General features: G+C 43.9%; 1 protein-coding gene across 1 annotated transcript in view; it reads left to right on the top strand.

Moving 5' to 3' along the window:
* The window catches only part of CNTNAP2 (contactin associated protein 2), a gene marked incomplete at its 5' end in the record, with an annotated part of 1,513,027 nt that extends 1,486,234 nt beyond the window's left edge, over positions 1–26,793 (top strand). The window contains 2 exons of the mRNA XM_081344134.1: positions 21,322–21,390; positions 26,074–26,793. Coding sequence (XP_081200260.1) covers positions 21,322–21,390; positions 26,074–26,273 — 269 coding nt within the window. The 3' untranslated portion in view covers positions 26,274–26,793. The remainder of the gene's footprint in view (positions 1–21,321; positions 21,391–26,073) is intronic.
* Between the last annotated feature and the right edge of the window lie 320 nt (positions 26,794–27,113).

Below are 27,113 nucleotides of genomic sequence, written 5' to 3'. Positions count from 1 at the left end.
GCCGAGGGATTGGATGGCTCTCTCCCTTTCAGGCTCACACTTGCTTGTAAAGTAAGAAGAGGGGGGGAGGACGACATGGATCCTGCACAAGAAGAGGTCAATCCAGTTGCTGCACAACAAGTCCCTGGGGAGGGCAGAGCCTCCACCAAGCAGCATATTTTCTGGCAGCTAGTGAGCTGGGAAAGAGCGGGGGGAGGGAGGGGAGGAAGGCAACGCCACGTACCACCAGCCAGGTGCTTGCGTACCACTAGTTGAAAAGCCCTGTCCCAGTACAGGGTGGAGCCCATTCTAATACTGCTCAGTCTTTCTCAGGGTCCATCTCTATGCCATTTGGCGAGATGCGATAACCCAAATAGCCAATTTTTTCCTTGTGGAACTCACATTTACATAGTTTGGCATATAGACGGGCTGCCTGGAGCTTTTTTAGGACCGCTTTGAATAGAGTCACATGTTCCTCCATCATTTCAGTGAATATCAGGATGTCGTCTAGGTAAACAAGCACCCCTTTGTACAGGTGCTCCCAAAGCACGTCATTTATCAGTTGCGTGAACACTGCAGGTGCCCCTTGCAGTCCAAAAGGTAGGACCCTGAACTGGTAACACCCTGTTCTGTACCAGCCTGCTACCGGCCTTGCAGAAAGGCAACCCCTGTACAAACGGCAGAGGCTGGAATTCGTCTGCCAAATTTATTACACAAACAAACAACAAAACATGAAACAAGATACCGGAGCTTTGATCCTCTATCGGAGCGGTTGCTTTCAGCAAACCAGCACTCCCCCAAACACTCCCTTTATAAGAGTTCAGGGCGTGGCCTCTCTTTGCCTCCTTCCGAGAAGTCCCACAGCCTTTCTCTGCTTGCTCCTACTTGACTGCCTCCTGCGTCGGGCGTCCTTGAACAGGGCCAGCTGTGGGTCATCTTCATCCACACTGTCGAGCTCACGCAGCTGGGTCTCCACCAAGTAAGAGGGGCCTGGCTGAGGGCTCTGCGGAGCCTCCAAGCCATCATCAGCAAGTTCTTCTTCAACACCCCCCTCCTCCCCCTCATCTGAGTCATCCGAGTCATCTGACCCAACTGCCGAACCCACAGGCTGACCCTGAATCACAACACACCCCAAGGGAAAATTAAAAGCGGTTTTCCACTCATCTCTTTCTTTAATTATAATCCTGTAATACACCTCCCTCAGATTTTTCCTTTCAATAGGTGTGTTAGCATGTTCTTTATGAAGGGGAGAGGGTATAGGTTGCTCTTGCTCACTGCATTCAGAGATCTATAGTCTACACAGAGGAGAAAAGTCCCATTTTTCTTTTCTTGGGATAATACAGGCACAGCAGTTTTCAGCTTGGCTGGTTGGATAAACCCCCTTTCTATGAACTTCTGCATCTCCTCTAATTCTCATGGGCTCATGGAATACAGTTTGGGTTTGGGTAACTTCGCGCCTGGGTGCATCTCAATGAAACAGTCTGTGGGTCGATGAGGGGGCAGTTCATCGGATTTTTTCTTGCTGTATACTTCAGCTAGGTCTCCATATTCCTCTGGGATGTCTTGTAATTCATTCTCCCCTCCTACTCCTGCTTTCTTGGAGGGGCTTCTGCCGGTTCAGGGTAAAGTTGGGGTTCTTACTGTTTCTCCATTTGGGAACCTGAGTTCTTCTGTCCTCCTGTCCACCCACGGATTCCATTTGGTTAGCCATGTCATGCTCAGCATAAGAGGGCATTCCATGCCTGGGGCCACTACAAATGTGATAGTCTCTACATGATCCCCTATGGTGAGTTGGACTGGCAATGTGGCAAGTGTGGCAGGCACACACACTCCTGTGATGTACCTATCTAATTTATTTTATTTATTTATTTTATTTATTTATTTGGTTTATATACCGCCCTATTCCCAAAGGACTCAGGGCGGTTTACAAGGCAAAATTTAAAGACAATCCAATATAAAATTAAAATAAATTAAATTAAGTCTAGCCACAAAAATTAAATCACAATTTAAAAACATTAAACCCCTCACTCCAGACCAGATAGCTCAAAGAGCCAGGTTTTTAGGTCCCAGCGAAATGAACGAAGGTCGGGGGCAGTCCAGAGTTCCGTTGGCAGTTGATTCCATAGGGCAGGCGCGCCCACAGAGAACGCCCCCCCCCCCTGTGGATCGAATTGACCGAATGAGATCAGTTTCTTCAGCCTCCTCACCAGAATTCCTAAATTTCCCACTAATGGGCTTATGAGACAACAGTTGCAGCCAGAGTCTATTAGTGCTCTAAGTGTCACCATCTCAGGCATTCTGGGGCTAAATAGTTCTACTGTCCTGGTGAGTGGTGCAGTGGGTCCACTTACCAGGGGTTTGTCCTCCAAGTTGTCATCTGACAAGCTGGATGACTCGGTGGTGTCAAAGTTCCCTCGTTTGGATGAGGCAGGGGACTCAGTGACTTCCACACTCTTCATTGCCATTTCCTTTGGTTTCACTGGGGTCTTCCTGGGCTTCCCAGCTGGGGCTCAAACAGGTTTCCAGACAGGGGTATGTGAGCAGCATTCACATTGTGGTGTCCTTCCTTCCTGCATTTGAAACATCCTGTCATTTTTTTTTGTGACTGGGGCTTGCTTAATTGATTCACGGGCTGGTTCCACTGGCAATCTCCCCCACAATCTCCTCCACCTCACTGTCTCTTGGCCCGGTTGATCTCTGCTTCCTCGGCCAGGACGTACCAGTCTTGGAGTCAGTCAGGGTCTCATACAAGTTGAGGCCATCTTTGAAGTACCCGATCAGGATGTCCTCTGGCCAATTTAACTTACTGGCCAGGGCTCGGAATTCTTGGGTGTATTCTGCCACTGGTAGCCTCCTTGCCGGATGGTTTTTATATGCTCCTGTGCCTTTTGATCAGCCAAAGGGTTTTCAAATCTGCATCTGAGGGCTGCCATGAATTGATTACAGTTTTGCAGTTCTGGGGCATCAGCATCATGGAGATCCACCATCCAGTCTGCTGCAGTGCTATCTAGGGCCACTTGCATGATCCAGATCCGGCTCTGGTTACTCGGTATGTCACGACCATATTCCTCCATTTAGTTTAACACCTGAGTCAGGAAATCCCCCAGGTGGCATGGCTCTCCACAGTACTTCACCCCCAGTGGCAGGAACTTTTAGATAGATCAATGTCCCTTCTTCCATTTATGCCCTCATCCATCTCCATCTGCCATTGCTGCTCGACGGGGTGGCAGCGGTGGCAGTGGTGACAGCTGCTGTTTCCGTGGTGCTTGTGGAAAGGTCTGGAACTGCTGGCTCAGCCCCCTCCTTCATCCATTCCTTTGACAGAGCCTGGATGGGCAATTCCCCAGTATAGATCAGTTTTCTCCTCCCTCATGGAGTCGAAGGCAATTCTCAGCATGTCGATAGCTTGCTCCAGGAATTGGTTAGAATGGGTCATCCTCGTCTTCGCTAAGGCAAAATGATCTTTCCATCTCGACTTTCCAACCCAGTTGCTGACTGCCATGTCTGAGCATCAACTTCCTGGCTTTCTTCTCCCAATCCTCTTTCTTCTGACATACATCGACCACCTGGGCTTTTGGCAGCATTCTGCAACTACTACCTGTTCCAATCTCGAGCATTGGGAACTGTATCTGCAGGGCTCTGCTTAATGGGAAGCTTTCCCCCCATTGCAGGTTCTTCCCTTTCTATTCTGATATCTGATATTGTTTGCTAAGCCCCCTGGTAAGGGTATTCCTTCTGGTCTAACTGTAACTGCAGATCCTGCCTAATGTCTGGACCCACTTTAAAACCTCATCCTAAGAAACCAGGACTCGTGGAAGCAGTTTCCTCCAAAAGGAAGTTTTATTAGGAGAAGCTGATAACAGGCATGATAGGCAGGATCTGAGGGCTTCCTGCTCAGATCAATAGGTTAAAAGAGTCCCAAGCAAACCCCACCCCAATAGTTCATCTGGTCAATTTGAATGGGCCAATCCTCAGGTGTTAGTCCACTGTGGGAAAGGAGCTGATAACACTGGCCGTTCCCAGGCTCACAATGGTGTTGTTGGGTCTTCACACCTTCCCTTTGTCACTAGAGATAAGCCAGATGGCCAGAGGCCCATTCCTTTCTCACCCCAAGGTAATGTCAAGGGAGACACAGTTCAAAGAGTAAGTATGCAGGAATAGTGGAAAGGACACATTGTAGCAAAACAGAGAAACAAAGAGACAGCCCAAAGCAACTTTGCCCCTCCCCTTCAGGAGAATGGCATAACTCTTAATAAGGAATAGAAATAAATGAAATAGAATCCCCCCTAGTATAAGATGGGTTCTGACATAGGCAACAGAATTTCATTTTAATGTGTGCCAATATTCCCCCTGCAATATCTAGAATCTAGGATTCTTCAATTTCATAATATCCTTCTCCTTAACTAAAATTGGAAGTGGAGGTGATTTTCCAATTGGTCTCATTCTTGAACTTTGAACAGGCTTCAGTAAGCTACAATGAAACACTGGGTATCTGTTTAAACTCTCTTGGTAACTGTAACTTCACTGTAAGTGAGTTGATGACCCCTACGATGATAAAAGGACCTATATATTTTGGACTGAGTTTTTTACTAGTTATTTTTAGGTTCAGATATTTTGTGGGCAAATATACTTTATCTCCTACTTTAAACACCTTTTGGGTAGCTCATCTCTTATCTGCTGTCTTTTCTGACTTTTTTGCATCTGTTTCAGAGCTTTGCGTATACCTGGCCGTGTGGTTTTTATATTATTCATCCACGTGTTTAAGGCAGTGGAAGAGGGAATGTCTTGAGGGATCTCAGGCATAGCTACATATTCAATCCCTGAAGTTACTTTAAAAGGTGAAAAAACAGTACTGCTGTGTACTGCATTATTGTATGCTACTTCAACAAATGGCAATAAGTCTGTCCAATCATTCTGTTGATAATTTATATAGTATCTTATGTATTGTGCTATCACTGCATTTGTGCATTCAGACACACCATTCTTGGTACATGGATGAAAACCAGAACTGAGACCTTGTGAAATCCTATTGATTGGATGAACTCTCTCCAAAATCTTGTGGTGAATTGTACCCCTTGGTCTGATATGACTTGGTAAGGCACTACATGCAGCCTGTAAATATGCTGCACAAACATCTTGCTAACCTCGTAGCTGAGGGAAGCTTTGGACAAGCTATGAAGTGTGCTTCTTTTGAAAATAAATCAACGACTGTCTATATTACAGTATTTCCATCACTCTCCGGTAATTCTGTTATGAAATCCAGTGCTATTTCTTCCCAGAGTCTTTTAGGGTCAGCTACTGGTTGTAATAAACCTGGGATTTTCCCAGGCAACCACTTTATGGACACACAAACCGAACAACTAGCCACATAGTCTTTTATATCCTTTTTCATTTTTGGTCACTAAAATTGTTTTTTCACAAGATGAAGAGCTTTTACAAACCCAAAATGCCCAGCAGATTTTGCATCATGTGTTTGGCTTAACACCAAAGTCCTTTGACTATCCAGGACATAGACTTTGAATCCCTTCCATGCCAGACCTTTTTTATCATAAGATCATTTTAATGGATTTGAAACCAGCTATCTTGTTCCATAGCCCCCTTGAATTTCTGCCTTAGAGGATCTAAGGTTAACCAGGATGGTTTTTCCTTTCACTGAATCCCTCGTGCTGGTGCAGCAAGCTGGATGGAAGTGATTATAGAATTTATCACTTCTTTTGTTCTTTTGTATTGAGGCATTCATGAAAGGGCATCAGCTAACAAAATTTTCCCTCCACACTTCAAATGGGATTTTACTACCCTCCAGGAATTGTCTCTGTATTACATGAACTCAGAAGACCACAACTGCTTCTTTTTCCCATACAGCCCATCTTGTCTCAGTATCTGATGGCTTCCGAGAAGTATGCACACATAGTTTTAACTCCCCCTTTCTCATATGTTTGTAGCAATATTGCCCCCACTATGACATCACTAGCATCTGCTTGTATTACAAAAGGCTTTTCTGGATTTGGGGGCCTTAACAGGGATTCTTCCACAAAATCTTTTTAGGTTTTTAAATGCCGCTTGACATTCAAGGGTCCAGCTCAATGGCTGACTGGGTTTAGGGTTATTCTCTTTTCCCATTTTTAATAAATTGGTTAACTCTGGTTGGTACCTTTAAACTGGGGGTGAGGGGGATCAGGACCCTGAGCTCAGGCTTGTGTATTTTAATGCCAGATTCGTTGTGAACAAGGTTCCCCTCATCCGGGATTTGATTGAGGAGGAACACGTGGATCTGGCATGCATTACAGAGACCTGGTTGGGCCCAGAGGGCGGTGTCCCTCTGATTGAGTTGTGCCCTCCGGGTTTCTGTGTGCTGCACCGGCCGTGGGCTCAGGGCAGGGGTGGTGGGGTGGCAGTGGTTATAAGGGAGACCTTATGTCCGTGGGAGACCACTATTGTACAGATAGGCGGGAGTGAGTCCCTCCTCCTGAGATGTGGCCCTCGGGCGCAGTTGGGCCTGTTGCTAACATACCTGATGCCCAGCTGTGTGGCAACGGTCCTGCCCGAGCTGCTCGACACCCTCTCAGGGTTGACGGTGGAGTTTCCCAGACTCATAGTTCTGGGCGACTTCAACCTGCCTTCCCTGGGAGGGTCATCAGAGTTAGCCCAGGAGTTCATGGCCTCCATGATGGCCATGAAACTGACCCAAGTAATTCAGGGTCCGACTCATGGGGGGGTCACACTCTCGACCTGGTTTTTTTATCTGGGCAGTGGTTGGATGATCTGGGAGGGGGCTCACCAACTGTTGTCCCCCTGTCATGGTCCGATCATTATCTCCTGCGGCTGGTCTTCCATTATGTCACCCCCCGCCGCTGGGCTGCAGAACCAACCAGGTGGTTCTGCACCAGGCGCCTAATGGACCCAGATCGGTTCCAGATGGCACTTGGGTCTATACCTATCTCCCCCACTCACAGCTCGGCTGATGCCTTGGTGGATGCCTGGGAAAGGACTGTCACTGAGGCGCTCAACCATGTTGTCCCCTTGCGACCCCTAATCCAGCACAGATCCTGGTGGGCTCCATGGTTTTCTCTGGAGCTCCAGGAGGTGAAGTGTTGGAGACGGGGTCTAGAGAGCTGTTGGAGATCCAGCCAGTGTGAACCTGAGCGATTGTGATTAAGAACCTTTATAAGGTCTTATCTCGCTGCGATGAGGACGGCGAAGTCTAATTACTTCTCTGCCCTCATCGCATCCGCAGATAATCGCCCAGCTGCCCTGTTTTGGGTGACTTGCTCCCTCCTTCATCAGGAGGAGAGGGAGGAGCCCTTGCAGGGGCGGGCCGAGGAGTTTAGTCATCATCTGGCAAATAAAATCACTCAGATTCGGGCCAGCTTGGACTCTGACTGGACAGAGTCTGACGTGGAGGAATCGAGCGGTCCTGAGAGTGTTATCTGGACTGAGTTCGATCCTGTGACCCCTGATGAGGTGGACAGGATCATGAGGAGGCTGAGCTCTACCACCTGTTTATTGGACCCGTGCCCCTTCTGGCTGGTTTATGCAGCCCGGGATGAGACACGAGGCTGGTTCCAGGCAGTAATAGCTGCTTCTTTGAGAGAGGGTGTTTTCCCTGCTGCCTTGAAAGAGGCGGTGGTGAGGCCCCTCCTCAAGAAGCCTGCCCTGGACCCAGCGATTTTGAATAACTATCGTCCTGTCTCCAACCTTTGCTTCTTAGCAAAGATTGTCGAGAACAGAGCTCCCTCTGTTCCTGGAGGAAACTGATTATCTTGACCCGTACCAATTGGGTTCCAGGCCCGGGTACAGCACGGAGACGGCATTGGTCATGCTGGTGAATGATCTCTGGCGGGCTCGGGACAGGGGTTGTTCCTCTGTCCTAGTCCTATTAGATCTCTCAGTGGCTTTTGATACCATCGACCATGGTATCCTACTTTTGCGTCTCAGGGGGTTGGGAGTGGGGGGCACTGTTTTACAGTGGTTCTCCTCCTACCTCCTGGGCTGCTCACAGTCGGTGTTGACAGGAGGGCAGAGGTCCGCCCTGAGATCTCTCATTTGTGGAGTCCCTCAGGGGTCAGTCCTCTCTCCCCTCCTGTTCAACATCTATATGAAGCTACTGGGTGAGCTCATTCGTGGTTTCGGGGTGGGGTATCACCAGTATACTGATGATACCCAACTTTCTCTTTCCACCCTGAACCAACCCAGTGATGCCCTCATTGTGATGTCCCATTGCCTGGAGGCGGTCCGGGTTTGGATGGGAAGAAACAGGCTTCGTCTCAATCCTGCCAAGACTGAGTGGCTGTGCATACAGGCATCTCAGACTGACCAGCTTTTTCCATCTTTCACGATGGGGGGTGAGGTGTTACCCCCCGTTGATAGGGCTCACAACTTGGGCGTCCTCCTGGATTCATGGCTCAGTTTTGAAGAACATATAGGAGCCGTGACCAGGGGGGCTTTTGCCCAGGTTCGCCTGGTGCGCCAGCTGCGGCCCTATCTGGACCGAGATGCCCTACGCACAGTCACTCATGTGCTCGTGACCTCCTGGTTAGACTACTGTAATGCTCTCTACATGGGGCTGCCCTTGAGGACCACTCGGAGGCTTCAACTGGTGCAGAATGCAGCCACACGAGTTGTTATGGGAGCTTCCCAATACTCCCATGTAACACCTCTTCTCCGCGAGCTGCATTGGCTTCCAGTTGCCCTCCGGGTGAGATTGAAGGTGCTGGTGATGACCTATAAAGCCCTAAATGGCTTGGGTCCGGGATATTTAAGGGAACACCTGCTGCCAGCATCAACTTCCCATCGTTCTGTGCACTCCCACAGGGAGGGCCTTCTCAGGGTACCGCCGGTTAAGGAATGCCGGTGGGTTATTCCCAGGGGGAGGGCGTTCTCTGTGGCTGCACTGGCCCTATGGAACCAACTACCCACGGAACTTAGGATTGCCCCCGACCTTCGTTCATTTTGCCGGGACCTGAAAACCTGGCTCTTTGAGCTGTCTGGCCCAGACTGAGGGGTTTTTAATTTTTAATTGGATTTTAGATTTTAATTTTTAGGGCTTAAATTTAATTAATTGTCTTAATCTGATTTTAATTTTTGTATTTTATGTTTTAATTGCCTTGTAAACCGCCCTGAGTCCTATGGGAATAGGGCGGTATATAAACTCAATAAATAAATAAATAAATAAATAAATAAATAAAAAAATAAATAAATAAATAAATAAATAAATAAATAAATAGCAAAGCAATCTGTGCAAAAGTGGGTATGAACTGTCTGTAGAAATTGGCATATTCCAGGAAACTTTGCAACTGCCTTCCTATCCGGGGACCTTCCCTTTCCAAAATGGTCTTTACTTTCCCTGGATCCATTTCTCTGCTTCCAGCAGAAACACAATACCCCAAGTAACCTAAACTGGTTTTGTGAAAATCGCATTTTGATAATTTGGCTACAGATGGTTGTCTAATAATTTTGTTAACACTGCCCTTACTAATTGTATGTGTTGTTTCATAATTTCAGTATAAAACAAAATATCATCTAAATATACCAGCTCCCTTTATATAGATACTCATGTAACACCTCATTTAATAAACTGCAAGAACACTACAGGAGCTCCTTGTAGTCTCAATGGCATCACTTTGAATTGATAACAGCCTAAGTAGCAATTAAAAGCTGTTTTCCATTCATCCCCTTCTTTATCATACTTGATAATAAACTTCTCTCAGGTCTAATTTTGTAAAAAAATTCCCTTTATACAAATATTCTAACATATCTTACGTAAGGAGGTACATGTTTTCCACTGATATAGCTTTGAGATTTTTATAATCAACACACATTCTAAGACCGCCCCCATCCTTCTCCCTGAATAAAATAGGGGCAGCCATTTTCGATTTTACAGGTTGGATGAATCCCCAAGCCAGGTTTTTATCTAAAAATCCTCTGAGCTCTTTCGTTTCTTTAGGTATCATAGCATACATTTTTGGTTTAGGAAATTTGGCTCCTAGAATTATCTCAATGGCACAGTCCAATGGCCAATGAGGTGGGAGTATATCTGATTCCTTTTCACTAAATACTTCCATCAAATCTCTGTATTCGGCAGGCACTCTGTGGTCCAATTGCTGGGTTACTTTTTGTGTATCCCCTTCCCCCACTTTCAATTTTTCAACCACCAGCAAGCAGCAACTAGAGACCTCAATGATTTGTTGAGCCACTTTGGTTCTTTCCTTGATTTTAGATTCTGGCTTTTTTGGCCTCGGCTTACTTGAAGGGCGACAGGCTGCCATTAGATGTGGGGCAGGGCAATCTGTGGCTTGGTGTCCCTCCTTATGACATCAGAAACACACTCCCATCCCTGAAGGGATCTCTCTCTCTTGGTCCCAGTAACATTACTCTTGCTTCCTCAGCCAGCCAGCCATCTCTCACCCATAGAACAAAGTTGAAGATCTTGACCAATATGTTGTAGGTAATCCATCAAAGCTAAATCCACCTCAGTAGTTAAATGGTATCAGTCATGCAGGAGATGGGGCACCCCTCTGGGGAAACAGTTGTAATACAATTCCCTGTTTAACCCATCTCAAAATTGGTGGACTAACATATGCTCCAGCCAACCTGACATGAGCGAACAAGCTACAAAATTCTGGAATATATTCAGCCACTAGTTTCTTCTATTGCTTGATTGTCTGGACTCTCACATTGGCCTTTCTTGCTTCAGCAGAATCTTCAAACCAATTCCATAGCCATGAAGATGGAGATGGGATAATAGGGTAACAAGCCAAACCCATGATTGACCACTTTGGCAGGGCAGCTCCTCACACCTCCAATCCCCTGAACTTCTCTCTTAATTATTCCACAGAAGGGCTGCAAGTTGGTGTAGGGAGTCTCCACCAGCTCTCCCCATTCTGCTGCCCTCTTGGATGCCTTGGACTCTAAAGTCCCAAGGCATCAGAGCACAGCATATAACAATGACTCTCCCAGCCAAACAATCCAGATATCCATGTAACTCATGTAAACAAGTTCTCTTCATTATGGGACCCGTCTGCTATCTTCTTCACACCTGCTAGAATGTCCTCGAAAGCTTTCCATACTGCTGACTCTCAGCAAACTTCCATAGAATTGGAGAGGTTTCATTTTTCTAACTAACCCATTTGAAAGCAACATCTACCCCCCCCCCTTACTTGAATGGCAAGATGAAAACAGAAAAGCACATACCTGCCAAATTTTCATTCTTGACAGCCTGTTCTTACCCTGCCAGTAAGTACAGAAGCAGAAGGGAAGAACTGTACCAGAGTATCTGCTTCAATGCCAAGGGGCAGGAGGCAGAAAGGTAACTACCATTAAGGGTTACTTGATGAGTACAGTTTGTCAATTACAAATCCATCTGGTGGTGATGCTGTCTATCCCACATTTTTCTAGCTTACCAAGAAGTAGGTTGTGATCTACTTTGTCAAATACCTTACTAAAGTCTAAATAAACTATGGCCGCAGCACTTCGCTGGTCTAATAATTTAGTCACTTTATCAAAAAATGAAATAAGATTGGTTTAGCATGATCTGTTTTTAATAAACCTGTGCTGGCTGCTAGTTATAACTTTGTTTCTAGATGTTCACAGATCTGTTTCTCAATTATTTTTTTCCAGTAACTTCCCAGGTATTGATATTAGGCTGATTGGTCTGTAGTTCCCTGGGTCTGTTTTTTTTTTTCTTTTTTGAAGATGGAACCACATCAGCTCTTTTCCAATCCTTTGGTAGTTCCCCAGTGCTCCAAGATTTTTTTTAAGATATGATACAATGGTTCTGAGATAACATCTGCCAGCTCCTTCAAACCTCCATCAGCTATGGGTGATTTAAATTCATCAACATCAGACAGGTATTCTCTTACCATTCTCTTGCTTATTTTAATTTTTATTTCTAGTCTGCTTTATAGTTGTGTTTTTGGTAGGTTAGGCTATAGTTTATTTTTTGTGTGAAGACTGATGCAAAGAATGAGTTCAGCAGCTCTTCTTTCTCTCTGCTACTGTTACTTCCTTGCCATCTTCTCTCTTTAGTGGACTGACTGTTTCCTTGATTATTATTTTTTTTTGTTATTTGTATGTTGAAAGAAACTTTTTTAATTATCTTTGACTTTTGTTGAAAGTCTTTGTTCCTTCTGAGCCTTTGCTTTCCTGACTTCATCTTTGCAAATTCAGACTATCTGTTGATATTCTGCCTATGTGTTCCTCTTTTCATTTTTTGTACTTATCCTTTTTGTCTTTTGTGAGTGATATCTTTGTGCAACCATGCTGGTTTCTTCTTGGATTTCTTGTTTTTCTTTTTTAGTGGTATTGTGTTGGACTGGGTTTTTATGATTATAATTTTCAGTGTTTCCACACTTCTTGAGTTGTTTCCCTTTAAGATTTTTATCTATGAAATTTTGCTTAGGCTCCCTCTGAATTTGTTAAAAACAGCTCTTTTAAAGTTTAAGACACTGGTTGGATTATATTCTATTGCTGTGTTTGCATTATATTGAATTCCAGTATGATGTAGTCACTGTCGCCCAAGATTTTGGCAATTTCAAGTCATTCTATCACTTCTTCTCTTTTAATAAGAATTAGGTCCAGTGTAGCTTTTCCTCTAGTTCCCTTCTCTACCTTTTGGATGATAAAGTTGTCAGCTAAATTGGTTAGGTATCTCCCATTTGCTGCAGAGTTTGTCTCCCAGTTGATATCAGGGTAGTTAAAGTCTCCCATTACTATTGTGGTATGTTTTCTACATACATTTGTTAATTGATTAGTAAAGAGTTCATCTATTTCTTCTGAATGGTTGGGTAGCCTGTAGTATATGCCTATAGCAATGTCATTTTTTCCCCTTTTATATTGACCCATATGGATTCTAGGAGGTTTTAATCCTTGATTTTGTGTATTTCTGCAGAGATGTAGTGATCTTTTATATATAATGCAACTCCACCTCCTCTTTTGTTAGATCTGTTTCTTTTGAATAGTTTGTATCCTTCCATCAGTACATTCCAGTCATGAGTTTCATCCCACCAAATTTCAGTAATAACAACTGTATCATATCTGCCTTCATGTACTAATCTTTCAAGTTCACTCTGTTTGTTTCCTAAACTTTGACCATTAATAATAAAGGCATTTTATTGGTCTTGGGTATGTTTCTTATATCTCCTACTTTGTAATCCTTTCCATCCTCTTTATTTCATTATCTTTTACTTTTGTATGTCTTTTTCCTCTTTACTCCTTTTCTCCTTATGCAATTGGTTATCTAGTGGTTTTTGCTTGTAATTAGGATGCTGAGCTTGTGATCAGAAGGTCAGCAGTTTGGCGGGTTGAATCCCAAGTGCCGCGTAACAGAGTGAGCACCTGTTACTCGTCCCAGCTTCTGCCAATCTAGCAGTTTGAAAGCACGTAAAAATGTAAGTAGAAAAATAGGGACCACTACGGTGGGAAGGTAACAGCGTTCCGTGCGCCTTTGGCATCTAGTCATGCCGGCCACATGACCACGGAGACGTCCTCGGACAAGTGCTGGCTCTTCGGCTTTGAAACGGAGATGAGCACCAGCCCCTAGAATTGGAAACGACTAGCACGCATGTGCAGGGGAACCTTTACCTTTTAGATTCTATAGGTCATAAAGTTTGACCTCTCTCCATTCTCATTTTTATTTAAAGCCCTTTTGTTAAGATGAACCAGTCATTTCTGAATATATTCTTTCCAGTTCTTGTGAGGTGCAGTCCATCCCTTGCCAGTAGCCCTTCATCTAGTTAATACAAACCATGGTTTAGGAAACTGAAGTTCTGTTGATGACACCAGTTTTTAAGCCTGATTTTTCTAAAATCTTTTGCTCCCTTGGATGTTGGCCTTTTGTTAGAAGTATAGATGAAAACACCACCTGTGCTCCTAATACTTTAACTCTCTTACTTAGGTGTTTGTAATTTCTTATTATTGTTTTCAGATTAATCTTGAAGTACTTGGTTCAAGTGGGAAATGCTAGTGAAATTGGCAGCCAAAGCATAATATAGTCTAGAAGGCAGATTTTTAATGCTGAATGAAGAATAGAGGAAATAATGACTATTGGTTCTTCCCTCCCTCAATGCTAAATATGTGATTCCAAATGAGATGATCTTATCTACAACAAATTTTGGTGAATAGTTTAATAGTGACATGTTTTATTACTGACTTCAAACAAAATATCAATCAAATGGAGCTAAAGAGAGAACCATCAATAATTAAGGAAGAGATTGTTATGTGCTCCTGGCTACTTTCCTTCATGACCAGAGGCAAGTCTGTCAGCTTTCACATCGCTAGATTTCACCCAAATGGCTTCAGACAATGGGTATCACTTCCACTGTGCTAGGTACTGCAGTTTTCCTTTAAAAATTCTAGAGTCAAGAATATGTTTCACTTCATAATGGGTCTGACCTGCCACTATGAAGGGTCTGGGTGCCTTCTTAGGGGGAGGCCTTAAAGTGGAGGCCCGAAAAGGTTTCAGTAAGCTACAATGGAAAACCAGGTGAATTTTTCCCAAAAGTCTGGGGAGTTTCAATTTTACTCTGACCGAGTTGATGATTCTCACAATGGGGAAAGGCCCCAAGAATTTCAGTCCTAATTTCTTGTTGGGTAGTTTAAGGCATAAGTATTTGGTCAACAAATAAACCTTTTCCCCAACTTGGAGTGTCCTTTGGAGAGCTCTCTTTTTATCAGCCTGCTTTTTATAGGTCTCAAAAGTCTTTTTAAGGCCATCTTTGTGTTTTTCCAAACTTCTTCCCAACCCTTCACCCACTGATCAAGTGTCTGGGAAGTGGAGGACAACTGAGGGTATTTCGGTACAGGGTTGAATTCTTTCCCTGTGGCTACCCAGAAAGGAGTGTAGCCACTCCTGCTGTGTATTGAATTATTGTAAACCACCTCTGCGAAAGGGAAGTAGCCGGGTGAAAAGCAGTTGATAGGCCTTGAGATGAACCAATTAATTTAAGAAAATTCCTCCAAAGTTTTGCTGTGAACTGCATGCCTCTGTCTGAAATTATTCACTTAGGGGCGCCATGTAGCTGGTAGTCCAATGGAAGTCCTTTGCAGGCAATAATATGAGCCTGTTTTGAAAACAGGTCTATCACAGTCCAGATGACAGTATTTCCCCTAATGTCAGGTAGGTCTACTATAAAGTCCATAGCTATTTCTTCCCATGGTTGAGAAGGGTCAGCCACCATTTACAGTAATCCAGAGGTTTTCCTTGGGATTCTTTTCATGGTGGCACATACAGTACAGCTCCTGACATAGTTTTCCATGACTTGTTTTAGTCCCAGCCACCAAAATTGCCAGAGAATGAGATGTAGACTTTTTAGATATCCAAAGTGTCCAACCTGTTTGACATCATGGCTGTGTTTGAGAGCATTAAGATGGAAAGCTTCAGGCAAGTACAATTTCCCCCCCTCGTAAGCCAGACCATCCCTGCATGTTAGGGATGTCTGATTGTCTTTGAACCATTGATCGGTGAGGAGTTCTCATTTTATTTTATTTACCCTGGGGTCATAAGGATTAGGGGTCTTGTGAGGCATGAGTTGGGCAGCAGTTAACTTCTTCGTGTTTGCTTTTGTACTGGGGCAATCTCGATAGTGCATCAGCTAGGAAGTTTTTTCTTCCTGGTATGTACTTTAGAGTAAAATTAAAATGGTTAAAGTACTGTGCCCATTGCACTTGCTTTGGAGACAATTTGCGGGGCATTTTTAGTGCCTCTAAATTTTTGTGATCTGTCCATACTTCAAAAGGCACCTTACTCCCTTCTAATTGTGAAGGCCTCCTTCTCCCAGACTTCCCATCTTCTCTCACTTTCAGTTAATTTCTTACAGGTGTAGGCACAATATTGCAGAACCCCACTTTTATTCTTTTGCAGTAATACAGCTCTGACTGCCACATCGCTGGCATCAGCTTGAATTACGAAGGGCTCCCCTGGGCAGGGGTGCTTTAGAATCAGTTCAGCAGCACAGTCTTTTTAAATTCTCAAAAGCTTTCTGACAACTCAGTCCATGCTGAAGGTTGGCCAGGTCATGGTTTTCCCCCTCCCTTACCTGTTTTGAGTAGTTCTGTAATGGGTAGAGCAATCTTGTCAAAAGAGGGAATAAATTGAGGTAGAAGTTGGCAAACCCTAGGAAGCTCTGCAGCTATTTGTGAGTCTTTGGGGGCTGCTATTCAATTATAGCTTTCACTTTGGCTGGGTCCATTTCAATGCTGTCATTGGAAATTCTATAGTCAAGATAATCTAATTGGGTTTGGTGAAATTCACATTTTGACAATTTGACATAAAGTTTGGCATTCAATAGTTTCTTTAACATTTCTCAGACCAGTCTTATGTGGTCAGTCATACTCGTACTGTATATCAGGATGTCATCAAGATATACCAGAACCCCTTTGTATAAATGATCATGTAAAGGTAAAGGTAAAGGTTCCCCTGCACATGCGTGCTATTTGTTTCCAACTCTAGGGGGCGATGCTCATCTCCATTTCAAAGCCGAAGAGCCAGCGTTTGTCCAAGGATGTTTCTGTGGTCATGTGGCTGGCATGACTAGACGCCAAAGGCACACAGAACGCTGTTACCTTCCCAACGTAGTGGTCCCTATTTTTCTACTTGCATTTTTTACGTGCTTTCGAACTGTTAGGTTGGCAGAAGCTGGGACGAGTAACAGGCGCTCACTCTGCTATGCGGCACTCGGGATTTGACCCACCAAACTGCCAATCTTCTGATCGACAAGCTCAGCGTCCTAACCCAGTGAGCCACCACATCCCTTTAAATGATCATGTAGGACCTCATTAATCAACTGCATAAATATGGCTGGGGCCCCCTGCAGTCCAAATGGCATGACTTTGAGCTGCTAGTTTCCCAAGGGGCAGTTGAAGGCTGTTTTCCACTCATCCCCCTCCTTTATTCTCACCCTGTAATATGCTTCTCTCAGGCCCAATTTAGTCAAGACATTCCCCTTCACCAGGTGGGTTAGTAAGTCTTTCAGGAGGGGGAGAGGGTATTTATTTTCCACACATACAGCATTAAGATCCTTATAGTCCACGCAGAGATGAAGAGAACCATCTTTTTTTTTTCTTTGAATAACACAGGGGCTCCCACGGTAAACTTGGCCCATTTGATGAATCCCCTGGCTAGGTTTGCATCCACATATCGCTGCATCTTCTCCATTTCAAAGGGGGACATAGCATACATTCTTGGTCGGGGAAGTTTGGCCCCTGGCAACAGATCAATGGAACAATCATTAGGCCGGTGAGGAGGCAAGGTATCACATTCTTTCTCACTAAATGCCTCCGCTAGGTCCTGGTACTCATTGGGGATAAGTGGCTCACCTGGTGGCCATAAGGCAGCCATGTGCACTCACTCAATCCCCTGTAACATCTGTTGAATCAATGGGGGGGATCAGGCCCTATGGGTAATCTCACAGTTCTCATTCCTTTCTCCCACCAGATAAACGGCTTCCATTTGTCTAGCCAGGCTAGCCCTAGGATCACAGTCTCAGCCATTTTTGGAGCCACCAGGAAACGAATAAACTCCCAGTGCTTGCCTATTTCTAGGCATAAGGGCTCCATTAATTGCATGACTAAAGTCCCTCCCATTAGGGAGCCATCAGCTTGCTCAAACATCATGGGTTTGGAGAGCGGCTTAGCCCATATGCCCAATCTCAGGGCACATGACAGACTAATGATGCATCGGGAGCAGCCAGTATCGACTAGTACATTCAAGTCTACTTGGGCCCCTGATTTAGGGATTATGAGTTTAGCAGGCAATGAAAAAGGTGGGACATGTCGACTCACCATTGGGTCGTTCTCCCCTTCATCATCGCTGTCAAAGCTGGGTAGAGTGGGGGTAGGTCCAGTCGGTGGGCCAGCATCCTCCTGGGTGGGGGATGTAACCTGGGCAATGGGCTCCTGGGTAGCCCACTTGGACTTTTCTCTCAGTGGCTGCTGTGCAGGTCTCCTCCTTGTTGCTGGTTCTGGTCTACTCTGCTGTTGCAGGTAGGGAACTGGGCAGTTTGCTGCTCGATGTCCCTGCTGTCCGCATTGAAAGCACTTGATTGGTGGGCCTGTAGGTAGCCTAGGTCTTTTGGCAATAGCAGTAGTTGGAGGTTTTCAGGGTGGTGGTAGCTGCTTGGGTTCTGGCTTTGGCGCAGCTTCAGGTGGGAGAGGCTTCTTATAGAGGGCGAGCTGGACATCTAATTTCACCGCTGCCTGGTACCATTCTTGCAGCTGGTCAGGCACAGCTTGGTAGATGCATGCTAGAGTTAAGGTGGTCATCTAACACTTCTCTAAAATGATGGATTATGGATTGCTCAGGCCATCTCTCTATCCGACTGACAATCTTGCAAAACTCCCACACATATACCAGGGCAGGCCGGCCAGCTTGTTTTATCTTGTGAATTTGTTCTTCTGCTTTGAGGGAAATAGATGGGTCCTCGAATCTTTCTCTCAGCCCTAGGAGGAAAAGGTGGGGGTCCTCCAATTTAGGGGCTTGCTCATTATATAAATTGTTTAACCATTCAGATGCTTCTCCCTCTAGGCTGGATGCAATCACATCGACCATAGCACCTGGGTCTGGGAAGAGATAGGCCCAGCAATTCAAGTGAGAGCCTACTTGGTTGAGGAAAAAAATCAGTTTCTCTGGGTCCCCATTGAAGGTTGCTCTGAAGGGTGGGCTCATCATTGGTTGCTGGGGCTCCCATTGCTGCTGGCCCCACCCAGGTTGTTGGTTCAATGGCTGCCCCACTGCTGTTGTTGTGCCCCCAGTTGCTTCTGGCCTTATCCTGGTTGTTGATTCAATGGCTGCCAGGGCCCCCACTGCTGCTGGCTACCCCATTGGTGTTGTTGCATGCCCAGGGGTTGCACGTTTGGGCTCTGCTGCTGCTCCCCTTGCTGTGGTTGTCTGAGGGGAGGCTGCTGTCATCTACACTGGAATTGGACTGCAGGGAATTGTGGCACCTTCTGCTGCTGATCTACTAGGAGACATATTAGCCTCAAGTGCTGTGGTGCCTCTCTCAATTGCGGGCCACTCAGTGGTTGCTTGGCACTTGGAGGTGGTGACCAGCCTCCATGGAGTTCTCATCCTCCAACTAGCTGTTGCTCCCCAGGCTTCTGCATCACCCCAAGCTGTTGCAAGGCCTCTATTAGCTGATTTAGGCCCAGAGGTTGCTGCCCCTCCTTCTGTGGGGGTTGCCATACTCCCCACCATACTCTCTTCCTCTGTGGGAGTGGAGGCCCTAGCAGGGAACTCCAGGGGTTGGAGGGCTATTAGCTCTGCAAAAGGGAGTCTGGGAGCCTCTCTTGGCAGGAGCTGTTCTGCACTCCTCACTTCTAGCTCTTCAAATCTTTCTGCTAGATAGTCAATTGATTGGCTATGGGCTGCAGATGGATATTTCCACTCACCCAAGTATTCAATCTCAGATGGCCTGGCAACTCCCCACCGGACTGGGGAATGCAATTTGCAGGAGTCGTCTCTTTGTTGTTCCTCTGACTTTGAAGCCCTTGGGGATGGCAAGGTCGTTTTGGGGTGTCTGGAGTCTCCGCTGGGCTTAATCCACTCTGACAACCAGACCAATTCTCCTGGTTGTTTGGGTCTAGCTCCCAGCTGGGAGGATTGCTGAAACTTTTTCCCTACCGGCTTCTTCACTGGCCCTTCCCCACCCCCTGGGGTGGCTGCTGGTGCTGGGGAGCTGGTTTCAGACAATTTTCCTTCCTCCATGATGGGATCTTCCCCAACTCTTTGTCAGCCTGTCTCCCAAACTTAGAGACAGTGACAGAAGGTTGGGACCGCCCCCTAGTTAGTTTGTAAAGTTGGTGGATTCCAGCTTGATGTCGAGTTTCCGCCAGATGATCCGAGGCATTGTTTACCTTAAAAGTCTTTTATTAGAGCCCTATAACATTGGCAAAGCTTGCTAGGGAAGCTGGAATCTGAATTCCCCTCCCCTTAGAACAATATATTAAACACAATTCTCCTTCTTTTCATTGCTGCCATTAATCACATTCTCCAATTAGTTTGAAGGGTCAGTTTTCCCTTGTGTTAGACAACCTGCCAAATTCTTATCTTCTCTTATTTCAAAACAGCCTTGAAAGACATTCTTCCTCCTCCCCCACCCAGCAACAACTGATTCTAGCTCTAAAGTAACACACAAGTTTTAAATATGAAATAGCTGCTTTTTCATCTTTTGTCAAAACAAGAACATCCGATGTTAGCAGTGTTGACACTCAGCTTAGGAGGGACAGTCTTCTTAAACAATACAGTATTTTTTTGTCTATGATATGAGAAATATAAAAATGATTTTTTATATTTAAATATAAATAGATTTATATGAGGGAAATGTATTAAATATTTGAATATAGTGGATTTTGAAGATTTGAATATGTTTTTTAAAATAAAACATTGATTGTTAAGGTATTTTTAAGAGGGATATGGGGTTTTTTTAAGATAGTATATTATTTCTGTCCTTTCTTGTTTCTATTTGAAGATATGAAAAATGTAAGTGTTGGGATGGTTGATATGAGGAAAAAGTTTTCAATATATAAGTGTAATTAACTCCAAGAAAATTTTAACAAGTAAAAATGTTTTCTTTTGAATATTGTGGGGAAAATAAATTTAAATGAGAACTCTAAAACAGGATCTATGACAAGATGATCTCCATGTTTGTGTGTCTCTTACTACCACCATCAGCTTCCACAACACATGGTCTGATCCAGCCAATCAAACCACACTCTGGCTGTGGTGTTCCGGCACCTCATGGCTCCTCCTAGAGGAGGCAGGCAGCGCTGGAGGGGACCCCGCTCTCACTGTACCACCAGCAGGGCATTTTCAAAAGAAAATGAGGATAGGAAGGGCAACAATAGGAAAAGAACGCAACTCTGGAAAATCCATCGAAAAAAGGTGCCGGAACTCCGTTCTGGTGCGTTCTATGACCAAAAAAAGCCCGGAACAGAAGTATGCACTTTACAACTCATCTATAATTCAATATTCATTTATCTATATACATTTAGTTACTAATGTCTGTCATTGTGCTTGCTATTAACCTATGGTCTTCCTTAAAACCTGTAGTGACTTGGAATGACTGGCCGTCCACATTTAAGTAAGGACATTCTACTGCCCAGTAAGTTTATTGCAAAATTGAGACTCCCCTTTTGGGAATTTCCTGTGGATTGGCTAAGTCCATTCTGGCCTTCTGACATCTAATGCCATACTAGAAACTTTGTTATTTCACATTTCTATTTCCTTTATGCTTCTAATATTGAGGTATTACAATATTAATATTCAAGGGTATCTTAATTTTAGTTCTGGTCTAGATTGATACAAACTTTGAAAATAATACAGCCTAAATGTTATGCTTCACTTTACATCAGGTGCTGATCTTCCTTACAATGGTCAAGTAATAGGAAGTGGTGTTAACAGAAATTCAGCAATTATTGGAGGTAAGGAAGCAGTATATATATTTATTTGAACTGACAATAAGTATATTCAGTTAGTTTAATATACGTTTCAGTATGAGTACATAGTTACCTAAGGTTGATTGAATTATTTTGGAAAATTTGATAACTTCTTTGAGTGATCATAATATGTGAACATTCTTTTCATAATATTCAAGTATAACCTAATAATTAAGATGCTGGGTTAGAATTAGGAAGCTCTAGATTTAAATCCATTATCAACTATGTAAATTCAGTTAGTGAATTTACTAAGTCATTATCAGTCACCATGATGTTCGGGAGACTTTCTTCATAAAAGGTGCTGATGAGTAATTATTTGTCATTAAACTGAGAGGTAAAAAAACATTATAATGAATTCATTTTGATTACTAAGTAAAAATATAACAGAATATTTAACCTCATTTGCCAGAAGAATGTGGTGTCCATATAGATAAACTTTATGATTGATTTTTGCTAGCTTGTCTCAAGTTGGAATGTTTCTGCAAAGTATACTCAGCAGTAAGCCAATTTCAACCAATAATATAGTCTCAGATTCAGATTCAGATCCTTACCTTTTCATACATTGCTCTGAACAAATTTATCTTCGTGCTTAAAGAAAAGCTAACCAAAGAATGAGAGCAAACAAACAGTTCCAGAGATTGTTTTCATTAGGCATATGTAAAGCTAATTTGGCAACAAAACAGTAAAATCAATTAAAGAAAAAATAGAATACTTAAATCAAGCAGAAGGAATATTGATAACAAATATTGCCTTGCTTTTGTCTAATCTACAATTTGTAATTCCAGGTTAACAATAATGTAATCTAATTTAGGATGGAAATTCTATCCTATTCTTCCATCTGTATGGTGATTATTTAATGTTCCTCCATTAAGTCCCATTTCTTGATAGTATCCATTTCCCCATGCAAAGGCATCCGATAGAGTAGATTAAGCTCCATAGCTACCATGATAGGATGAGATACCATCAGTACCCTGATGATACTCAACTTTATATCTCCATTCCTGTTGATCCAAGAGATGCTGTCACTTCCCAGTCACAGCACTTGAAGGCTGTGGAGGTTTGGATGGGTGATGAAGGCTTTGGCTGAACCGTGGTGAGACTGAGTAGCTTTGGGACCATGGAGCTTTGGGATTTGAGATTTAATATTTATAATATCTCCAGACAGAATTGTGGCATAACCTGGGGGTTTTCCTGGTTGTGGCATTCCTAGTAGCAGTCCTGGCTAGGAGAGCCTTTGCCCAACTTTTTGTTGTGTGCCACTTATGCACTCTCCTGAATCAGAAATCCCTATGTCAGTCACTCAAACCCTGATCATCTCCTGTTTTGACTATTCCAAAAGTATTCAGAAGCTATAGCTGGTGCAAAATACAGCAACCTAAACAATTTTTGGAGAGAATGGGGTAGTTAATGTTACACTGCTGTTCCACAAGCTACATGTCAACACTGCTAAATCGAATGTTATTGCTTGACAAGAGATGAAGAAGTAGCCATTTCATATGTTAAACTTGTGTATTGCTTTAAGAGATTGAGTTTAAGGTTGGGAGGGGAGAAGAGGAGGATTGTACCTTCAAGCCATCTGAAATTAAAGAAGATAAGTACTTGGCGGGTTTTCTAACAGAAGGGAAACTGATTCTTTAAATTAATTGGAGAATATGATTAATGACAAAACTAGAAAGGTGGAGAATTGTGTTTTAATATATTGTGCAAGGGGCGGAGATTTCAGATTCCAGATTCCTTCAAGCAAGCATTTGCCAGTGTGTTAGGCTGAATAAAAGACTTTAAAGGTAAACAATGCCTCAGAGTCATTTGAAAAGCCCATATGTCGGAAACTTGACACTACACTGGTTTAACTTCTGGGTCCAATTCAATATGTTGGTTCTTACCTTTAAAACCCTTCATGGCATGAGTCCAGGTTTTCTGAGGAATTATCTCACCCCAATGATATTGGCCCATGCTACCTGCACAGCAAAACGTGCATGCTGGAGAGCCAGTTGGTCAAGGAATTGTGTCTGTTGGGGTTCAGAAGAAGAATGTTTTCTGCTGTGGCTGCCATCCTCTGGAACCTGGTGCCATCTGAGATTATATCTGTACCACACTTTTGGTCTTCTGAAAGGGCCTGAAGGGCTCTACCAACTGGTCTAGGGTCTAATGGGGACATGTCATTCTGGAGCTGGTTAATGGACTAAGATAAGACTCCATCTCCTCCCCATATGCATTTTGTTCCTGTCAGGACCCACTTCAATCCCACATCTTAAGAAAGCAGAACTCTTGGAAACAATTTCTTCCAATAGGAACTTTTATTAAGAGTAGTTGATAGTAAGCATAATAGACAGGATCTGAGATTTCCCACGCAGAGTGATAGGTTAAGGTATCCCCAAGCAAGACCCCACCCCATAGTTCATCCAGTCAATGTGGGACACCCAATCCCCAGGTGTTAGGTCCATCATGGGAAAAGGGGAGATAACATCAGCCCGTCTCCAGTTCACACAGCGATGGTCGGGCGGCTCTTCACACCTTCCTCTGAGAGCATAGAAATAAACCAGACACTGAGGTTACATTCCTTATTCCCTCCCTCGTTCTAGCTGACAGTTTAGGGAGAAAAAGTTCAGAGAGAGAGAGAGCGCAGGAAAGCAAAATGTTACATTGTAGCGAATAGAGGAAGCAGAGGCAATAAACCCACGGGCATATTCCCCCCCTCCCCCTTGGCTGTATGGTAGAACCTAGGGAAAGGCAAGATTTGATTTTGGGTCAGAGGGATAGATAGAAATGAAATAGGAATGGGTTCTGACATTTCCCTTCCTTCCCATCTTTTCAGTATTAATTAATATTAATATTTATTAATATTATTATTTATTGTTTAATGCTTTAATGTTTTATCTTCTGATTTTTCATAATTGTAAACTGCGTAGATTTACCCCTGGTTGAGATGGGGGAATATAAATTTAATAATAAATAATAAATATATTGTGCAGATATATAAACACAATATTCCTATCTCATCTGACATTCATCTTTCTACTCTCTGTGATCATAGTTTAGCTCATTAATCACCACATGCTATCTCTTCCCCCCATACATACACAATCTGTGCATTCATGCATGCAACTTCAAATGTATGGTATTATGATTACAATTCATCAAGAGGCCTTTCAGGATGAGGCAAGATGGCTATTGAGATTTGTATGAGAAGTAACAAAATGGTTGCAATGATGAAATGCAATTACTACCTTTCCCATTATGCCTCATTCTGAATGAGAACTACTCAGAACAATTGGGCCTATTGGTTTCATGTTGTGGCAACTGCTAGTGCACGGGTCGGCAACCCGCAGCTCCGGAGCTGCATGCGGCTCTTTGAGCCGTCGCCTGCGGCTCCCAGCCGCCCGGTGCGCGCGCACCTCTTCGAACGGGCAGTGGTGCGCGCGCACCTCTCCAAATGGAGAGTGGCACCACCCGTTTGGAGAGGTGCGCGCGCACCTCCCCGAATGGGCGGAGGTGCGCGTGCACCTCCCCAAACCTTTGGAGAGGTGCGCGCGTACCTCCGCGCAAAGGGGCAGTGGCGCCGCTCTTTGAGGAAGCTGCCGCGGCCCGTCTGCAAAGCTGCCGAAAGCGGCAGCTTTGCAGATGGGCCGCGGCAGCTTCCTCAAAGAGCGGCACCGCTGCCCCTTCACGCGGAGGTACGCGCGCACCTCTCCAAAGGTTTGGGGAGGTGCGCACGCACCTCCGGTCATTCAAAGAGGTACGCGCGCACCTCTCAGAATGGGCAGGGGCGCCGCTCTTTGAGGAAGCTTTGCAGACGGGCCGCGGCAGCTTCCTCAAAGAGCGGCACCGCTGCCCCTTCGCGCAGAGGTACGCGCGCACCTCTCCAAAGGTTTGGGGAGGTGCGCGCGCACCTCCGGTCGTTCGGAGAGGTGCGCGCGCACCTCTCAGAATGGGCAGGGGCGCCGCTCTTTGAGGAAGCTGCCGCGGCCCATCTGCAAAGCTGCTGAAAGCGGCAGCTTTGCAGACGGGCCGTCGCCGTCGGGCAACCGGGAACCGGTTCCATCTCACTTTAAAAAAAATGGCAACCACGTGCGTCCGTGCATGCATGGACACACGCACGCGGCTCCCACTTTTTTAATTTGTGATGGAACCGGTTCCCAGTGGCTCTTTTCCTTTTTTAGGTTGCCGACCCCTGTGCTAGTGGATTTTCTAGTGCCTCAGTATGACAATTTTCAGATTGAGGTGGTGGGCAGTTAACAGCATGAGAGTTAAAGTCATTGTTTTCAGCATAATCCATCATCTTTTCTAGTGTACAAGGAGATGGCTGACATATAAAGAACTGGATTGGTTATATCAAAATATTAATATTGCACTTAATGAACATAATTCTCAGTGTGTGAAATAAAGAAATTATTAAAGTATATCTGAACCACAAAATCATATATATTTTTTCTAATTGCCACTTAAAATATATGAATTTAGTAATAAAAATAATTAAATCTCATTGGTGAGATTTTTCTTACTAAATGGTTTCATAAGGTGGCTTGACAAAATAAATATTTTAGCAATGTCAAATTTAACAAAAATGTTTGAAAAATAACTGCAAGTATGTTTAATTACAATATATTATTGAATGAATATTTCTTCCCCCCTTATTTTTAATTTGTTAAACTCTCACATTTCTCTTAGGTATTATTGCTGTTGTGATCTTCACCATTCTCTGCACCCTGGTGTTCCTCATTCGATATATGTTCCGCCACAAGGGAACCTACCATACCAATGAAGCCAAGGGGGCAGAATCTGCTGAGAGTGCAGATGCCGCTATTATGAACAATGATCCCAATTTTACAGAAACCATAGATGAGAGCAAAAAAGAGTGGCTGATCTAAAATGAGATGGGAGGAGGAAACAGCAGGGATTGGGATGGGATTGCAAAATATTTTTTCAACAAGCTCTCTAATGGACTCTTGAGCACATCTAATTTTAAAAAGGAGGAGATCAGCACAACTCAAGGTGCAAAAGACAGACAAACATTGAGACTGCAAGCCCAAACAAACAGAAAAGAATATTGATTTATCTTGAATTGCCCTTTTTGTACACATTTAATCCAAGAAAATAATCCAAGCAGTTCGGTAATTTAAGAAGTTCACCATTGCCAATAAATATTGTTGTCTATATGTGCTTAGAGGTGTTGAAAAATACCTATCACTACAGGGATCACTTTTCTGTTTTTTGTTTTTTTTCTAATCCCTTTAGAATACAAATATTTCTCTCAAACAATAACATTTCTCTTTTTGAAGCCTAGGAGCATTCTTGTATAGCCTTTTAACATAATGTTCTAAAAAGGATGTGATAATAGTTGAAACATACATTGTCATTTGATTTGATTTGAACATTAAATCTATCAGATTGCAGGGTACTTTCAAATGGCTTTATAAATTCTCAGAATTCTCTGTAATTGTTTGAAAAAGCCAGGAATCCCAAGTGTATCTTCTTTTATTGGTATAAACATCTTAGTTTCATTTCTTATCTGAAATAAGATACAAAGTGCCAATAATCAGCATTGCTCCAGTTTCTGAGAATAAGAATATTGGCATTTACAGAAAGCTTTTGTCCCACAGAATCTCCAACATTACTGAATTACAAATTTCATAGGAAATAGTATTTCAGTGGCTGTCAATCTGTGGGGATAGCTCACAGAATTATTCTCTTTGGGAGAAGCCATAACT

This window comes from Vipera berus (assembly GCF_964194415.1).
Source record: "Vipera berus genome assembly, chromosome: Z".
Classification (NCBI taxonomy): Eukaryota; Metazoa; Chordata; class Lepidosauria; order Squamata; family Viperidae; genus Vipera; species Vipera berus.
Note: the sequence above shows the minus strand (reverse complement) of the source record. Positions and strands in the feature narration are given on the sequence as shown.